This window comes from Pinus tabuliformis, chromosome J (genome assembly GCF_031772625.1).
Source record: "Pinus tabuliformis cultivar Carrire ecotype Pingquan chromosome J, CPIR1, whole genome shotgun sequence".
Lineage (NCBI taxonomy): Eukaryota > Viridiplantae > Streptophyta > Pinopsida > Pinales > Pinaceae > Pinus > Pinus tabuliformis.
This window is the reverse complement of record NC_142295.1, coordinates 943,382,122-943,400,399: the sequence shown is the minus strand read 5'-3', so window position 1 is coordinate 943,400,399 and position 18,278 is coordinate 943,382,122. Positions and strand designations below refer to the sequence as shown.

General features: G+C 40.5%; 1 protein-coding gene across 4 annotated transcripts in view; it reads right to left on the bottom strand.

Annotated features, from left to right (window-relative positions):
* LOC149229901 (mitotic checkpoint protein BUB3.1-like) overlaps nucleotides 1-18,278 on the bottom strand; it is a 349,473-nt gene that overhangs the window by 190,980 nt on the left and 140,215 nt on the right. For all 4 annotated transcript variants that reach the window (XR_016247977.1, XM_089378776.1, XM_089378775.1 and 1 more), the window contains exons 6-7: nucleotides 189-272; nucleotides 17-95 (exon numbers count right to left, since the gene is read on the bottom strand). Coding sequence is in view for 3 of the 4 variants with exons in the window: in XM_089378776.1 (XP_089234902.1) it covers nucleotides 17-95; nucleotides 189-272 (163 nt within the window). In the remaining variant the exon portion in view is untranslated. The remainder of the gene's footprint in view (nucleotides 1-16; nucleotides 96-188; nucleotides 273-18,278) is intronic.

Sequence of the window (18,278 nt, the reverse complement as noted above, 5' to 3'; positions counted from 1 at the left end):
ACAGTTGTTCAATTACCTGATACAACATCTTCCTTTTCTCACCATCCCATGTCAGACAGTAACCATCGTTGTCTCCAGTAGTGAAAGTACCATAGCTACAGACAGACCAATAATCAGAATTTATTTTGATTTCCTAACTCAAGTATTGCCTTTACAGATAATATAGCTAAAAAATTTAAGTGCCTTACATGGGATGGTACTCAATAGCATTCACTGCAGCAGGTAGGCAACAAATCGCATTCCTTGATTTTGGAAGGCACCGGAAAGCATAACTGGCATTACAAACATGCATACTCAATTATTTTCCGATTTTCAGTGACTTCTAGTTGTGATAAATTCCATCTTCAATAATGTAAACACAGTTTGTCCAGGAAGGTCAATTACATTACCTTCAACTTAAGTTACAAAAAAATTTAACACTTTTAAGTCTTCAGAAATAATGCACTGCACAGCAATTATTTTACAGAAAATGAACTTACAATGTTGCCAGAATATGCTATAAACCTGGTAAAAGTATGGCTGGAATCTAAGTGTATAGACAAAAAAGGAAAAATAAGCATCTAGCATAGAATTCTACCATTAGGCTTGTTACACCTCATATTGTAGGAGCTTCCATATTGTGAATTTCATCCAATTGATGGAAATTCTGCTGGTTCCATTGAGATACTGCACCGACTTGGGGAATTCATCTTCATGGAGCACCTTATCTTCATGGCATTATATCATTTGATGGAGATCTTTGGTTGGGGTACTCTAACTTCTCTTTGGATGGATGACTCTGCTTGCCGATTGGTGGTCTTCTCACATGTGCTTGCCTTGTTGATCACCACTTGGTTGCACATTTGATGGTTGTGGAGCATGTTATCCCATTATCGAATGGTTGATATGCACATCTTGGATATGGATGACAGTTCTAGCCACCAAAGGGGTTGAATGCCAATGGTGCTCAGAGATATATGACATGTTTCAAGATTGTTGGGATTTCCTAGTGACTTTGGCGATGATGTGCTATTATTTGGTGTCACTGGGATGGGTGTTCTATATGGTCCTTGTTACTGACCCATGTAGGTAATCCCTAGAAGGAATTTTTTTCTCCTATTGTTCAACTTGCCATCTAACAGCTCTATGATGATCCACAGATAACTACCTCAAGTACCTCTCAACCATGTTCCAATCAGTGCTTTCTTTACATCTATCTTGATCATCTGATGGTGGGTCATCAAATGTGAGGTACATTAACCATTTTTGTATTCAAGTGCTTTCATTTAACGTTCAAAGGCCATTCTAAAATGGATCACAGGTTGAATTGGATGATAGACTGTTTTTGGTTGTACTTTTGTTCCCATGCTTCACCTTGGTGGTTATCACTTGCCTCTAGTCAAGTGTGACTTTCCTTGAGGCCTCTCTTTCACTGTCTAGGAGGGGCACAAATAGGAGGGCGTGATTGATGTTGTGTTTCCATGCTAATCCATGCTTAACATTTTACATTTCTCCCTTGTATCCACATCCCATCTTCAGGTTGATTGTTATTTATCACCCATATTGGTTCCCTGTTTTCCTCATCCTTGAGTAGGGCACTCGAAATGTCGCCCTAAGAGGTTGATGCAAAAAAAAGAACAGAAAAATCATGTGCCATAATGTTAAAATGCAAAAGATTGGTAGGGATAAATGAAAGTGTGTGGACAAAAGCCTAGCTTGAGCTCTGCCCCCTCATTATCCCTCACCCAATTCCTAGCTAATGCATAAGCTATCTAAATGAAAGGAACTTTGAATATCTCATGCCCCAATGAGCAACGAAGCACTTCATCTTTAAGGGGTCAATGATGAATCAATGAAAGCTTTGTCAGCCACGATAAATCTACAAAAGAAAAAGAGAATCAATGAAGTAAAAGGCACACGAGTGGAGGTCAAAATATGCCAAGGAAAGGGATAACTCTGGCCCCACTATTGGTCCATCTTTACATCATAATGTTCAAGGATGTTGAAATTCCATAACTACTAAAAAGACTCTAGCATCCTCCATGAAGCAAACCCCTACCATGTCACTGACCATTTGCATCTACCGATTGATGAGTCAGCCTAAGAATTGTTCCTCCCCTTAGGGTTGGAAGCACTTACTAGGGCCTTGTGATAATTCTCCCATATCTAAGCATTGTAACTTGATTACAAACAATAGGCTAGAAATACATTTGAAGATGATACTTGTGTGAAGTGATTTGATGCATTTCAAATAAAATATGGACCACTCTAATACTCTTATGGTTCTTGCACTTATGATGTTCATCTCACTTAATCCATGAGTATGTTTTAAATGCTTACTTCTAGGTACAATTGCCACCCTTGAGGGATTGTATGATGCTTCTCCAGCACTTAAGAGCGGACATCCATCTGCATTTAATGATAATGACTTCACTAAGCACCAAAGCTAGGGCAATGACCACCTTTTGAGGACCGTTCACCTTGGGATGTAACCAGCACAATTGATGACACTTTCCTCTCCCTCTAGGAATTGAAACGTTGCACATCTAAGCCCTGACATTTCCTAGAGAGCTAATGTACCCCTGAGATGATAAGACACCCCTAAGTTAGCATTGTCCTATTTTTGAGATGGTTTGATGACGATGATGACTTGAGACCTCTCTACAAGGGATGCTACACTACATAACGAAGTCATGCCATAGCTCCATGACATCCCCTTCATGTGGCCTGGATTGATGACATGGACAAATTTTGATGATGATGTCTTGTTGATGGAGCCTTTGCTTGATAATTGAACACCTTTTCATGAGATGTGGCCTTTGGAGTGAGGAGCACCTTTTTGGGTCATCCATGGCATTTTTTGATAAGAAAGATGTCTTTGGAGGATGGTATCACCTTTGGAGGCCTTGTAGCTCACACTTATGGGTTAAAAGAGGCTTGTTTTTATGTTTTATCATTGAGTTAGCTATCTTTGGTGGTCAAGTTTGTCACCTATCCAATTTGTAATCACATTTTATATTATTTTTATTGGTTTTAATCTAATTTAACATAAAATTGACTTGATTGCCCTCTTATAAATAGAGGGAATCTGATTTACCTCAAGATCGTTGTCACACTCACACCTTAAGAGTAGTGCACACTAGTTTGTCTATTTTCTCTTGGTCACTATGGAGCATTAAATGAGCAAATTCTCTTGGGGAATCAAATTTATCAAGGAGGTATCTTGGTACGAGATGCCCTTACAAGATGTTCAGGGGAAGGAGGCTTCTAGGAACCAGGCCAAGCACAATAAGACTTCAAGCATGTTTCCAGACCAAATGGCAAGAAGGCTTCTAGTTCAGAGGGAGCATCCAAGGCAGTGGATGGAGTTCTAGGATCAAAATCAATTTCGGATGGCAGAAGTACCTCCCTCACTAAGAGTAAGTGTTGATGTTTGTAACTCAGGCAGGTACTTTTGCACAAGCCTAAGTGTCTAGACATGCAAAAGTCGCCCAAAGTCTCCTTAAACACTTACTCTAGTGTGAGCAAGTTGTGTTTGTAACTTTGCCTAATTTAGACTTATGAAAAGCACATAATTATTATGTTGACCTATTGAGCTAAAGTAAACTTAGGAAAAGTAAAATAAATTAATTTAGTGGTTATGTTTTAATCTCAACCCTTGATCAAGTGAAGTGAGATCTAATCACAGTCGTCAATCACTTTGGATATTAAGGTTAGGGATTTAGCTCAATGTAAAGTTATGATGTTATAAATGAATCTATTGTGTCATTTTTCGTGATTGAGATTGATAAATTTTGCTTCCGCTAATTTTTTGTGTAAATGAACCTAGTTATGCATTTAATGAGTAGATAGTTAATCTATTAGGAATTAAGTGTTGGTGTTAGGTTTGCAGGAATTCTAACAAAATGTAATTTGAACAAGTGTAAAAAATTTGCAAGCCCTGTGTAGACATTAATAAAATTATCTTATCTTATGTGTGTTGGCATATGGCACAACTATGAGCATGACTTCACACAAGATCGTGTGACAAACATTCTAGATAATAATTAATAAAAAACTAGACCTGATATGAGCCCACAGCTAAAGGATCAAGAGGCATCTTCCTCAAGACAGATACAGCCCTCCCATACTAGGTTTGGTTCCAGCAACATCTTTATATACATGTTTGTTAAAGCTAACTTGCCAATTTTATTATTGTTCATTGATTTCTAACTCGAGCATTGTGGCACATTTTGACTATTTTTTCATGCCCTACATGGCATGTTTTCATAGGGCTAGGTGTCTCAATTCTAAGTCCTTGTAATTTTTGTCATTGTATAGGTGCTCTTTCAGAAAAATCACATTGATTTTTGAATTGATAATTCAAACAAGGCCAATATAGTCCATCATGGTAAATTGTCAAAACATTGATTTATTAGTTTTTATTAATATGAATTTATGACCAAATGTTTGAAAATTTATTTTATTTTTAATAAAGGTCAGCTCTTCTTAGTTATAAGGTTATATTTTCATTAAGATTGCGTCTTGTTATTATAATTGATTTGCACATATATTTTGACTTAAATTTAGTTATTAACTTGATGGTGGACCACAATGGCTTAGTTTGAAATATTGATGCAAAAATGAATATGATTATTCCAAAAGAACCCACATACAACTTCCTCATCTATTCGAACTTCAATCAGTGGATTGCTAAGGCTTGCTCCAATTCATTCCTCTCCCGTGAGATCTTTGTATAGGATACGCTTGTAACATGTTCCAAACCTTGTTGAAAAGTGGAAAACTATGAAGACTTGTAGCATATATCTTCATAGAGAAAGCACCAGCTTGATCACTCCCATCCCTTGCGCAATAATTTGTCCCAAGATGATATATTGTTGTTCAAGGCCAACGAAATGAAGGTATCTATTTCTAGTTGTGCTCTCATCTTCCATCTTTGCTTTTATAATGTCATCTTATTTGCACCTACCTATCCTTCACACATTGATAGTTAACTCAGCTTGCTGACTAAGACATTGTCTATGGATTGGCAGTCCATTTCAATGGATCTTCCTCACCATGGAATTTTACCCCTAACTTTATCAACCACCCTTTGTAGCATAGCCACTTCTCTAGAAAAACATTACATAGCACCAAGTCTATATTGATGAGAGTAGCTCAGGCATGTAATTCTACATAGGTCCAAGTGTCTAGACACATGGAAGTCGCCCAATTCATCCTTAACCTTAGAAATTACTTTAATTATTAAAATAATTGACTTTTATAAGATAAAGTGAGTTAATCTAATGAAATGCAAAGGTTATTTGCATTAATGAATTAGATGAATCTTGATCATTGATCTCAAGAGATCTAATCTCAATCATCAATCACTTTAGAAGTTGTGAACTCAGACAAAATCTCAAGCTTAAAAAACGAAAGTTAGGCTAAGGGAGAAGACACATCTTAGAGCACAAGACATAGTGAGATAGTGAGATCTCGTTGATTGGGTGGAGAAGGACTTTCAGACAAGCGTGCAGGGTTCAAGGAAGAGTGCAAGGGGAGTCATGGGAAAAGGATCTAGATTAGCACCAAGATCGAAAGACAGCTCTGCAGAGTGTTTGACTAGCTGGATCATTTCCAAGTTTTTGTTGTAATTGTGTTTTCCCTCAGAGGGTCATTATACTAGGAAGGAAGCCCTTGTATGCTATAAATTACTATTATGAAATAGCATATTTTGAAGGGTACGAATTATGTGTGCATGTGTTTGAGATTGGTCTATTAATTTGCTTCCATTGTTATCTATTTTTTATAAGTTAGAATCTCAAGTGTCTTTTATCCAATAAATCTATGTAATAATATGCTAGGAAATAATAAGCTAGGTTGTTGAGGTTAGAGAATTTAACACGGTATCACAACCCAGCTTCTAAGAAATCAATCTCTAAAGAATTACACATAGGATTGCACGTGTAGAAGACTACAGAGTTGTTCGAGGACAATCGTATGCAGTCACATGTAGCAAATGTTGATTTGTGGTAGCATCGAATGTGCTCTAGCCATGAAAATTGGTGGAGAGGCTAAGGCACATAAAATCTCCAAAAACCAGAAATTGTTTTGGGAAATTCCATCTGGTTGGAGAGATATTAAAATAATTAATATTTTTAATGGAGTTCCTAAGTCTAAACTTAGGAAAATTAAAATATTAATGGGTATTAATATAAAATTGGGTGAGAAGGTTCTAAATGACGAGGATCAAGCCAAATCTAATCTTAGCCATTGATTAGGGACTTAATCTCGGCCATTGAAGACTCAACAAGAAAAGTATAAGAGGAGGCTTGAGGGTCAGTTGGAGACACACCAGCAGATACTTAGTATCTCAAGGAAAATCGATTCTCAAAGAGAAGGAGATCGATTTCAGAGGGAGAGTTGCAGGGTGGAGGAAGAGGGGGGATTAGCAGCAGTCAGGGAGCTCAGAAGAAGTGACGCAGGGACTCTGAGAGACAGCGCAGAGGGAGACGCAAATCAAAGAGACACAGGGATGACGCAGAGAGGGACCAGAGCTGCGCAGAGCCACGCAGAATGACGCAGGGCTGACGCAGTAGAGAAAGGAAGCTCTCCAGGGTGTCAGAAAGTCTCAGAGAAAAGTCTCAGGTGTTTTCTCCCAGTGTCTATGTAAATTTTTCTATAAAAGTGATTGTTGTTGAAGATTAATAAAACCCTCCTCTGCTGCACCAGTTTTCCCGCATTGGGTTTTTCCGAGGACAATTGTCCAAAAATAATTGTGTTGATGTGATTGATTCTTGTGCATATATTTGTTTCTGTATAATGGTGTGATATCTGCAATAGAATTTATTTTAATATTTACTGAAGGGATTTCATAAATAACTTATTGGGAATAATAAGTAGGTGAAATAAATTAGTCGTTGCAGTAATAGAATTTCTGTTTAGAAATTTTCCAATGTTCCACCAAGGTTCCGGGATGAGGTGGCGAGGGAGCGAGGGAGCGAGGGGGCGCGGGAGCGGCCTATGCAAAAGCTCCCTACCATTTTTTAGGAAACGTGGGGGAGCGTTAGGGTCTTAAAAATTTATAAATATAAAATATAATTTATTAATTGAGTCCAGTATGATAATTTGGTTTGAATTGAAAAGCTGCAAAGCATGATCATTGATATGAATATCATTTGACATTATCCAAATTTATAATATCATATAAAATAATAAATTTAAAATTCTAATTCAGCTTGGTCAAATTCTAATTTAGACTTTGGTCAGACAGAGGGAGAGCTTCAGCTTGATAAGGTAGCCAATGAATTCTGTGAAAAGGTAAATGAACAGATCAGGAACACTGCATTGGCAGTAGAAGGGGCAACTACAATGGGTTGTCCAGCTGTATTGGATTGAACAGCTAGAAAGTTTGTTATATTATATATAATATAGACAGTACACCATATGTTGAAAGAAGAGTTTTAGTTCCAGGAGACATGAGAAGATCACATGAAAGAGTTTCTGACAGTTTACTATCAAATGACATTGACTGCAGGATGACCATCTGCGAACCAACTTGGGTGACCAACGATGGCAAGGATAATTTGTCTACCTTATTAGAGCAATGCCATGCAGTTAAAACTTCAAACTAGCAGTGTATTTCAGGGGTGAAAATAATTTTCAGACCTGAGAATTCAAGCTAACCAACTGTGCTCTGTGTAAATTTTGTAACTGTATAAATTCATATATAACGACAGTTCCTGAGATTTCTTGCTGCCCATAGTATTTTGTCATGCTTGCAGTAAACGCATGTTAGTCTATAGTCCACCCAATTATTTCCCACATGACATAGGTGTTGCTTCCATAGTTTGTATGTCAAATGTCATGCAAATTAAAAACACAAACTGAATGTCTCATATTCTTTGCCTGTCACTCCAGTTATCTCCCCACTGTAATCCAGCCATCACTTGAGAAAAAAAGGAGAAGTTTTAAAAGGGAAAATTCATGTACGTGCTATATGGTCCAGCAAATTTCCATGATACTGACCCTCTAAAATAACGCTTGTTGAAACCAAAAGACAGCACAAGACGTTATCCCCATACAGAACATGAGTAGCTTTGTACCACTTTAGGTCTATTAAATCATAAACTATAAGCAAGGCCATTTTTTGGGAGCGTGGGGAAACGTCCCCTCAGGGAGGGGAAATGTTTCCCTGACACGTCCCCCTGAGTTTCCTCCATTTTGGGAGCGTGGGGAAACGTCCCCTACTCGTCCCCAAGTCCCCAGAGCGCAGGGGAGCGAGGAAACTAGACCCCTAGGGGGGGGGGGGGGCGAGTCCCCGTGGAACACTGAAATTTTCACATGGTATCAGAGCAAAGATTTGGCGACAGGAAGGGAAAATCAATTATGGGTCAAGAGCATGATGCAGAAGCATCCACTCAAGGAGACTCGTGCAGATTTTCAGAAGAATGCACAAGAGACAGAAATTACGATTATTCTATGTTGGCTTCCAGATTGGAAGAAGAAGTTGCTTGCGTAGCAAGCTCTGCCTCCTCAGAGGTTTGGTATATAGATAGTGGAGCTTCCTGGCATATGACAGGAATCCGAGAATGTTTTTCAGATTATCAGGAAGAAAGAATGAATTTTCAGATCACCATGGGGAATAAGGCAAAGTGTACTCCAGTAGGGAAAGGTACTATAGTTTTTCAAACAGAAACAGGAGAGCGGTTCCGAGCTACCAATGTGTTGCATGTGCCAGGACTAGGGATGAACTTACTTTCCGTATCTTAACCTCAAAACAAGGGCTATGCCATTTTCTTCATTAAGGAGAAAGTATACGTCAAACACCGGAGTTGGAAAAAGAAGGTCCAGATCGGAATTAGAAGTAACAGGTTGTACAGGTTGCAGCGAGAATCACCAATGGCACTGATAGGCAGTAACGGAGACAAGGATTTGAATGAACTATGATACGGAAGGATGGGGCATTTGCACCATGGGGCTTTGAGAATTCTCAGAAAAAACTGTAACAGGAGTTCCAGATCTTAGTATTGAACGAGATAATGTATGCAGAGGGTGTGCTCTGTGGGCAAGTATGCCAAATCAGCGTTTCCAAGAAGTAACAATAGGGCCAAGAGTGTACTAGGATTGATACACTCAGACATCTGCGGACCAATGTCCACAAAATCTCTTAGAGGTGCCGAATACTTCGTCACCTTCATTGATGACCATTCTAGGAAGACTTGGATCTACTTTCTGAAAACCAAAGATGAGGTTTTCAATCGATTCAAAGAGTTCAAGGCTCTAGTGGAGAATCTGACAGGAAAGAATATAAAAGTGTTGTGCTCAGACAATGGTGAAGAGTATGTTGACAAGGACTTCACCGATTTTTGCACTAGGGAGGGCATCAGAAGAGAGTGGATAGCTCCCTACAATCCGGAGCAAAATGGAGTAGCAGAAAGGAAGAACAGGACTATTGTGGAAGCAGCTAGGGAAATGATGTATGATCAAGATATGCCAAAATTCCTGTGGGCAAAAGCATGCAGCACGACAGTCTATGTCCAGAATAGAACTCCTCATAGGGCATTGGGCAAGATTACTCCAAAGAAGGTCTTCACTAAGAAGACACCTGAAATTAGTCATTTCAGGATATTTGGGAGTTTAGCATATTGTCGTATACCCCAGGGAGAGGAAGAAATTAGATCAAACTACAGAGAAAGGATATCTTATAGGATATAGCGAGAATGCTAAGGCATATAGAGTCTATCTTCCAGGGAGAAGGAAGGTAGTAATTCGGTGAGATGTAAAGTTCATGGAGGATAAAGCTTTCAGAAAATCTCAAGAAATGCCTTTTGAGGAGCAGTCAAAAGGTGAGTCGTTGGTCAAACCACTTCAACCAGCGGAAGCTAGTACTAGAAACTATCCTTCAGAATAAGAGGAATCACAGAAAGAGGAAGAGCTGACAAATGTGCGTACTACTAGAGGAAGAACGAGCCCGAAACTCCGACAGATTCTACGGAATGCAGAAGAATTCATTGGTGCACCCTAGAACAGTAAAAGGCAACAAAGACAGCCAGACAGATACCAGGCCTTAGTAGCTCAGGTTGGGGAACCCTCCAGTTTTCAGGAGGTCGTTCAGCATCAAGTATGGGTGGATGTGATGGTGGATGAATACAACTCTATAATGGTGAATGATGTCTGGGAAGTGGTGCCTAGGCCTCAAGACAGATCAATGGTAGGTTCGAGGTGGATCTACAAGATCAAATATGCTACAGACAGCAGTGTGGAGAAATACAAAGCCAGGTTTGTGGCGAAGGGGTATTGTCAGAAGGAAGGAATAGACTACGAAGAGACCTTCACCCCAATAGCCAGGTATACATCTATTAGAACCGTTATATCTCTTGCAGCACAGATGGGGGGGGAGATTCATCAGATGGATGTCAAGACGACATTCTTGAACGGGGTAATAGAAGAGGAAGTATACATTGAACAGTCAAAAGGCTTTGAGACGCATGAGAAGAAATCTCATGTATGCATATTAAAGAAAGCCTTGTATGGGCTTAAACAGTGACCTAGAGCATGGTATGGTCGAATTGATGGCTACTTGCAGAAGATGGGGTTCGTCAAGAGTGATGCAGATCCCAATTTCTACTATCTGGTTGTAGAGAATGAGCCTCTAGTCCTAGTATTATATGTGGATGATCTCTTCCTAACAGGATCATCCAGCCTCATCAAGGACTGCAAGAAGAATCTAGCCACAGAATACGACATGAAGGATTTGGGACAAATGCGTTATTTCCTGGGGTTGGAAGTTTGGCAGCAGAAGGGTGAGATCTTCCTTAGACAAGGGAGATATGCTACAGAAATCCTGAAGAGATTCAAGATGCAGAACTGTAGGCCTATGGCTACTCCAATGACCACCAACTGGAAGAAAATTGATGCATCAGAAGATAAAGATGTTGATCCCACCTTGTACAGGCATCTCATAGGATCTCTGATGTATCTAGTCAATATCAGGCCAGACATTTGTTACGCTGTCAACACCCTCAGTCAGTTCGTGGTGGAACCTAAGAGGGCGCATTGGGCAGCAACCAAACATGTCCTCAGGTATATACAAGGAACAGTGGAGCATGGACTATTGTACATCAGAGGCAATGACATCAGGCTGAGTGGGTTCACTGATGCAGATTGGGTTAGAAGTTCAGTGGATCAGAAAAGTACCACTGCGTATTGTTTCAACACTGGATTGGGGATGACTTCCTGGTGCGGTAGGAAACAAAAATTCGTAGCTCTGAGCTCAGCTGAAGCAGAATATATGGTTGCTAGTGTTAGAGTCGGTCTAGTAGCCCTCCATCAGCGATCAAAGCTCTTTGCATTTCATTAGTAGGTGTCTCATCAGTGTCATCTTATTGCATTCCATTAGGCATGCCATAACCCTGATGGAGGAGCTTGTGTCTTTATGTTCCCCTCTTGGCACTGCTGGTTCAAGTTGTTTCAGTCAATAAAATTCTTTATAGGGTCATTGGTCTTGTTTTTAAGTCAAGGTCCTAGGTCTAGGGTTTAGGTCCAATTTGTCTTTGAGGTCATGTCTTTAAAGGTCAATAAATGTCCAGCAGACCAGAGGGATGTCTATCTAAGCATCACTTCAAAGGATTTCATATTGTACAGCTATTTTTTCTACCTTGAGTTCAAAAACCCTGTTTTTGAAGGCAAGGTCATTTTCTCATGTTTTGTAAAAATTTGTAAAAATTCAAACTCTCCAGAAGTTGGCATGCAACCCTGGTCTCCTTTGCCAAGACTCTTCAGAAGCTACCTCTGCAAAAAATTTCAAGAAAAAGCATCATTTCAACCAATTTCAGGACAAAAAGGAAACCATAAGTCAGCAGCATTTAAATTTTGAAAAGTGTCATTTTATAAACATTAGAAAGTGGGTTTGAGGGGAAATTAATTCAAATCAAGTTTATAAAAGCTCCCCTCCCTTCATTTTATCTTTATTTGCTTCCAAGACTCCAAAAGCAAGAGCAAAAGGCGATTTAGTGTGAAAACTGTGCAAGTTGGTGGACAGAGCCCGCGCGCTACGCATCAGGACCTGCGCGCTACGCGTTGGGCAGGCGCTACGCGTCGTGGCAGTCAGCACAGTGGGAAAAAGACACGGGCGCTACGCGTTGGGCGCGCGCTACGCATCAGTACCCGCGCGCTACGCGTTGGGGTATAACACACAAAACAATTGCCTACAAGCTTCAAACGACCCCAAATTTCTTCAAGGTTGCAGGTAGGCCTCTGATCATCAAAGTATTTTGCTTGATAAAGAAAAATGAGCATGGGAAATGTGTTTGAATGCCATCAATTTGAAATGAGAAGTTCATGTGTATTTGCTTAAAAATGTCAAAGTGCAAGTAAAGCTAGGGTTTTGTTTTGCTGCTCTCAAGGTCATCTCTTTCACTCCCATTTTTTCCCCACATCCCAGCCACCTCCCTTATCATTTTTACCTAATCTCCCTACCAAAAATATCAAAGGCCCAAAACCCTACCCCTATCCCTAAAATTCAATAACATAACCCTAAACCCTACTTCCCATAAAACCCTGGCAAATTATAATTGTATCATGTTGTATATGTCATGATTCCTTCCCTTAATTCCCTTTTTCATATATTTTCCCTAATTCCCCTTAACAGTCTCCCTTCCCTAACATCTCCCTTGTGTTATTTGTCCCCTTGAAGCAGCATTTTAACAGTAAAAACAGCAGGTCATTTGAGCAGAAGCAGCAGTACATTTCAGCCACTTTGCTCTTGAAACCATGTCAGAAACCGAAACCGACTATGAGCAAAGTGATGACCGTGAGTCAACACCAGAGGTTGAGGTACAAAGGAGACCTCACAGGGGTGGTAAGGGTGGTCACCATGTGAGAGAGGAGCCCACCTCTTTGACCTATTTGCAGGCTTGTCCACTTGCAGTCACATGTTTCCGCCATCAATCATGTTATGAATTTTGCAAGAGGATTTCTCAAATTCAGCACCATAGGGAATTAGTCCGCTTGTTTGTTTTGCATTTGCATGACGGGCATGTAAATCTTGCAGGGGTGGATTTTATATTGTCACTTGAGATTGTTGCTCAAGCAACAGGGATACCCAATGTTGGAGAAGAGTGGAACAAGCGCAAACTATTGGACAGATTTCAGTATGAGCCCTACATTAAACCTGTGTACATGAGGTACATGACTGGTGTATTTCCTTTCAGATTTTTGAGGGATGAGTATGCTCCCTTGATGAGGCTCATCATTCGCTATTTCACCTGTGAGGGCAGATTTTCACGTTTGTATTCGTACCATATCTGCTTGTTGATGCATTTCACACGGGTACGGATGATGAACATACCATTTTTCATGTGCCGGAATATTGAGAGGATGGTGCCCTTGGTGCAGAGAAAGAGCCCAGCACAGCAACACCGGAGCATCTTTCATTATGGTTTGATCAAGCTTGTGGTCATGCATTAGTTGGCTCAGCAGGGTATCCCATGGGAGGATTTTATCTCTCGAGATTTTTTCACAGCACCACCACCTCCTGAGGTTGTTCATGAGGAGGGAGGACCTTCACAACAGCATGATATCCCCGAGGCCAGACATGTCAGCTCCCCTCCATTGGTCACATATCAGAAAGGCCACAGGGCCTTATTTGCATCAGCTCGGCGAGTATTTTCTCCACATCAGGTGGAAGGGGTCTCGCCTTCTTCATCAGCACCGCGAGTGTTATCTCCACACCAGGTGGAAGGGGCCTCGTTTTCGACAGCAGCACAGGTACAAGAGAGAGGCAAGCAGCCCAAAATTGATGAGGGGCCATCAGGTGATCCAGGCATAGATGTTGTTGACCTCGATATCAGTTCTCCTAGCTTAGAGCCAAAGGAGATCATCCAGCAACTGAGGGCTGAAAATGACTCATTGCAACAAAGGTTGGAAATGGCAAATTGGACAATCACCTACTTAGAGCAGCGCAACAAGCAATTGGAAGATGAGCACACTCTTGATGAGTTGCGGAGGATCCATGAAGACCGCAACTTGGCGCGCAAGAGACCCAGTGATTTGGTACCCGTTGAGCGAGAGGCTATGCTCCTCCAGGTCAATGCTCATTTGGAGACGCTGTTGGCCAAGGCCAACAAAGATAAGGACCTGCTCCGGAACATGAAGAACCACTATTGGGCCCGAATGCACGTATGCAAGGCAAGAATGAAGGTGCTCAAAAGACGGTTGGCCAAGGCACTAAAGCGAAGAAAAGGGCCCGATCCCTCCACATCTTGGCTGAGGCTTCCTTGAAGGAGTATGGTGCTAAATGACTCAACTCCAGCACAAATTTCAAAAAAATTTGAGCATTTTTTGTCACTTGTGAATTTTTGGGCTAAAAACAGGTTTTCTTCACCAACGCGTAGCGCGCCGCGCGCGACCCTTTAGATGGGCAATTCCATTTCAAGAAAACTCAGCATTTTTGGATTTGTCATGCAAAAATACACCTGCTCAGCAATTACCAAGAGATTTCATCAAGTTTTGAGCCTCCAGAAGGTCAAAAAACAAGCAAAAAATGACTTTCTGCCACTTTTTTGACACACAGGAAGCAGTCTTGGGAGATTGCAATTTTGGAGGGGCAAATGGACACCAAATTCAGAAATTCCACTTGGGCTGGAAAGTAGACATCCAGACCTTTCCAACAAGCCCACTTTTGCCTCATTTGGACACCTGGAAGTGCCTCAAAAGTTGCTCCAAAGGCGCGCTACGCGTTCAGAATCAGGGCGCTACGCGTTGGGCAATTTTCACAGAAATGCACCTACAGCTCAGCAAAACGCAGTTTTGACTGGATTTGACTTTTTGGAGTGGATTTTGATCCTCCTTGTTGTAAATGATGTAATTTTATGATATTTTGACACTCATTTATCTCTTCTAGAAGATTCATTCATGAGATAGGTAAAAATTTAATGAATGAATTGGTTTCCTAGCTTATAGAGGCAAGTTGTTTTGACTGCCTAGTTTTCAGTGCTCAGTTTAGAATTGGTTGAAACAGCTCCTAAGATAGTGAGCTCGACCCCTAGAGGCAAGGAAAGATGTTAGATTGCCTATATTATGTACTTTCTTGGTCATTTTCATGGTTGGACTCTTGAGGGAGAAGCTTCTATTGTATTACTCATTGTATCTCTGCAATTTTGGCAAAGGAAGAAAGACCAGGGTTTTGCAGTCCTTTTTGGGATTACTGTGGTTACATGTATTGATGGTGTGTCTCTCTTTGTACTTGTAAGTTTGTTATGTGAATCATCTTCTTACTTTTCCTTCTGCAAATTAGGCAAATGAAGTGTTAAAGTAGAATTCATGATTGTCATGTTCTGCTTTTAAGTTTGCTTAATATCAATGTTTTCATCTGTTTAAGGAGAACTCAAGGTGTTTACTTGCTCTCCTTAGCTCCTCACCAGTCATTCTTTCCCATTTGACTCTTTCAAAGGCATCAATACAGTCTCCTACCTTGCCCCAAAGAACCCCCTACAAAAACTGTGTCCAATCCCCGCACCCAAAATTGCCTTTCCCCGATTTTCCACCAAAATCATAAAAATCTCAAATCAAACCTTTTATCAGTTTACTAGCCTAAAATCAGTGTTCTTTATTGGTTATCTCCGCCCTTTGAAGATCTTTGCCGAGATATACCGGAGAGAGCCCTCTCCTGCCCCGTAGGGCTAGCTACGAGGCTAAGTGGTTTGATGTTGCCTTGGAGTTTGCCTTTCTCAGCCTGAGGTGAAATTTCAAGCGCTAACAGCTAGCATAGCTTCATGTGAAGCCATATGTCTTAGAAAATTGCTTGTGAACCTATTCAGTAGAAGCATGGATGCGACCAAGATCATGTGTGATAATCAAAGTTGCATCAACCTCTCTGAGAATCCAGTATTTCATGACTGGTCGAAGCACATTGATATCAGGTGTCACTTTGTCAGAGGCTGTGTCCAACGAGGAGCAGTACAGTTGAGCTACATTCCTACAGGAGAACAGGTGGCGGACATCCTCACCAAGGCCCTAGGAAGAACAAAGTTCATTTATTTCAGGGAGAAGATGGGGATGGTAATGAATCCATTTCAGTAGCAGAAATGGATAAATGTCAGGTGTTGCAGTGCAGCAGTTAGTAGTGTTATGGGCAGCATGGGCAACATATGGAGAGGGAGTTGCAGCATAGATGTAGCAGTGGCAATGGCAGTGTCATGAGAAAAAATACAGAAAGCAACAGTGCATATGGTGTGAGGCATCAGGCCAAGCATCAGCACAGGTACCGGTGCGGAAGGATCAGTGTGATGTTTCAGCGATGGAGCATTTCTAGAGCACATTCCTCGCTAAGAGGGAGTGTTGATTTGTGGTAGCATCGGATGTGCTCTGAAAATTAGTGGAGAGGCTAAGGCACATAAGATCTCCAAAACCCATAAATCCTTTTGTGAAATTCCATCTAGTTGGAGAGATATTAAAATAATTAATATTTTTAATAGAATTCCTAAGTCTAAACTTAGGAAAATTAAAATATTAATGGGTATTAATATAAAACTGGGTGAGAAGGTTCTAAATGACGAGGATCAAGCCAAATCTAATCTTAGCCATTGATTAGGGACTTAATCTCGACTGTTGAAGACTCAACAAGAAAAGTATAAGAGGAGGCTTGAGGGTCAGTTGGAGACACACCAGCAGATACTCAGTATCTCAAGGAAAATCGATTCTCAAAGAGAAAGAGATCAATTTCAGATGGAGAGTTGCAACGTGGAGGAAGAGGGGGGATTAGCAACAGTCATGGAGCTCATAAGAAGTGACGCAGGGAATCTGAGAGACAGCGTAAAGGGAGACGCAGATCAGAGAGACGCAGGAATGACACAGAGGGACCAAAGCTGCGCAGAGCCACGCAGAATGACGCAGTAGATAAAGGAAGCTCTCCAAGGTGTCAGAAAGTCTCGGAGAAAAGTCTCAAGTGTTTTCTCCCGGTGTCTATGTAAATTTCTTTGTAAAAGCGATTGTTGCTGAAGATTAATAAAACTCTCCTTTGCTGCACCGGTTTTCCCGCATTGGGTTTTTCCGGGGACAATTGTCCAAAAATAACCGTGTTGATGTGATTGATTCTTGTGCATATATTTGTTTCTGTATAATGGTGTGATATCTGCAATAGAATTTATTTTAATATCTAATGAAGGGATTCCATAAAAAACTTATTGAGAATAATAAGTAGGTGAAATAAATCAGTTGTTGCAGTAATAGAATTTCTGTTTAGAAATTTTCACAGCAAAAAAGAGTGACACTAGCAAATATGTACAAGACCATAAAATGCATAGGGAACGATCGTACTAAGTTGTGAACGTACGCCAACCACCAGAAGTCACGCACACGAAAATGGAATAGAAGCAGGAAAAGATCCAAAAATCGATCATACAATAGTTGAAGATGAAAAGCTAAAAAGAAAATGGAATGGCATATGATAGTTAGTGGGAAATAGCAAAAGTTTAAATAAAAGAAAAAGCGTATATAAAGAGTGTGACAGTTGACAAGAGACACCAAGCCAATCGCAACCATCATATAGCGTGAAGCCAAAGCCATCAAGGAAATGATATGTCGCCAAGGAAGCCACTTCACACTCGAGGTTGAGTCACAATCTCTGTGTAGACATGGAAGTCACGAGACAATAAAGGAGGTACAGAACCATAAAAGAACAGCAATCAGGGCACACAAGTAGCAATCTGTAACACGAGACAAGCAAGGAATCGTACAACAGTAGCCACCAAAAGCCAAGTTAATTCAAGTGGTTGTTCGAGTACAGAAGCTACCAATTAAGTTGTACAATTGAGTTGTACAGGCTACATAATGAATGGGTATAGCCAATGTAGCAACATCGTGACAACAAGCATGAAGAATAGTGCCAGCAAAGTCAATAGATTTTCTAGCAATGATTAATGGGAATCATCCTTCAAAGGGGGAAAGGGAGACCATACTAGTCAAGGATTTGGTATAAAATATCTTTTTGTGGGTGTTTGAAAGGACCAAAACAAAATTTCACATAAGATCTTCGCAAATCTATAAACCAACAGCATTTATTTTGTGGGTGCTACAATGACCTAACACAAGGCAAAAAAAATATCAAATCTAGAGATGTGTTGACAGTGGTGTTGGAAATTCGTCAACCAAGGGGGTCTCCCCGATGTGAAGTCCCAATTAAACCTCACATCGCTTGGAGTAGGAACGCCAACCGAAAATACTGTCAATTTCCATTGTCCATAGGGATTTGCCTTGGTTGCCATTATTAACATAAGAGGTTATACAAACATTCTTTGAAACAAGCAAGTTGACATTGT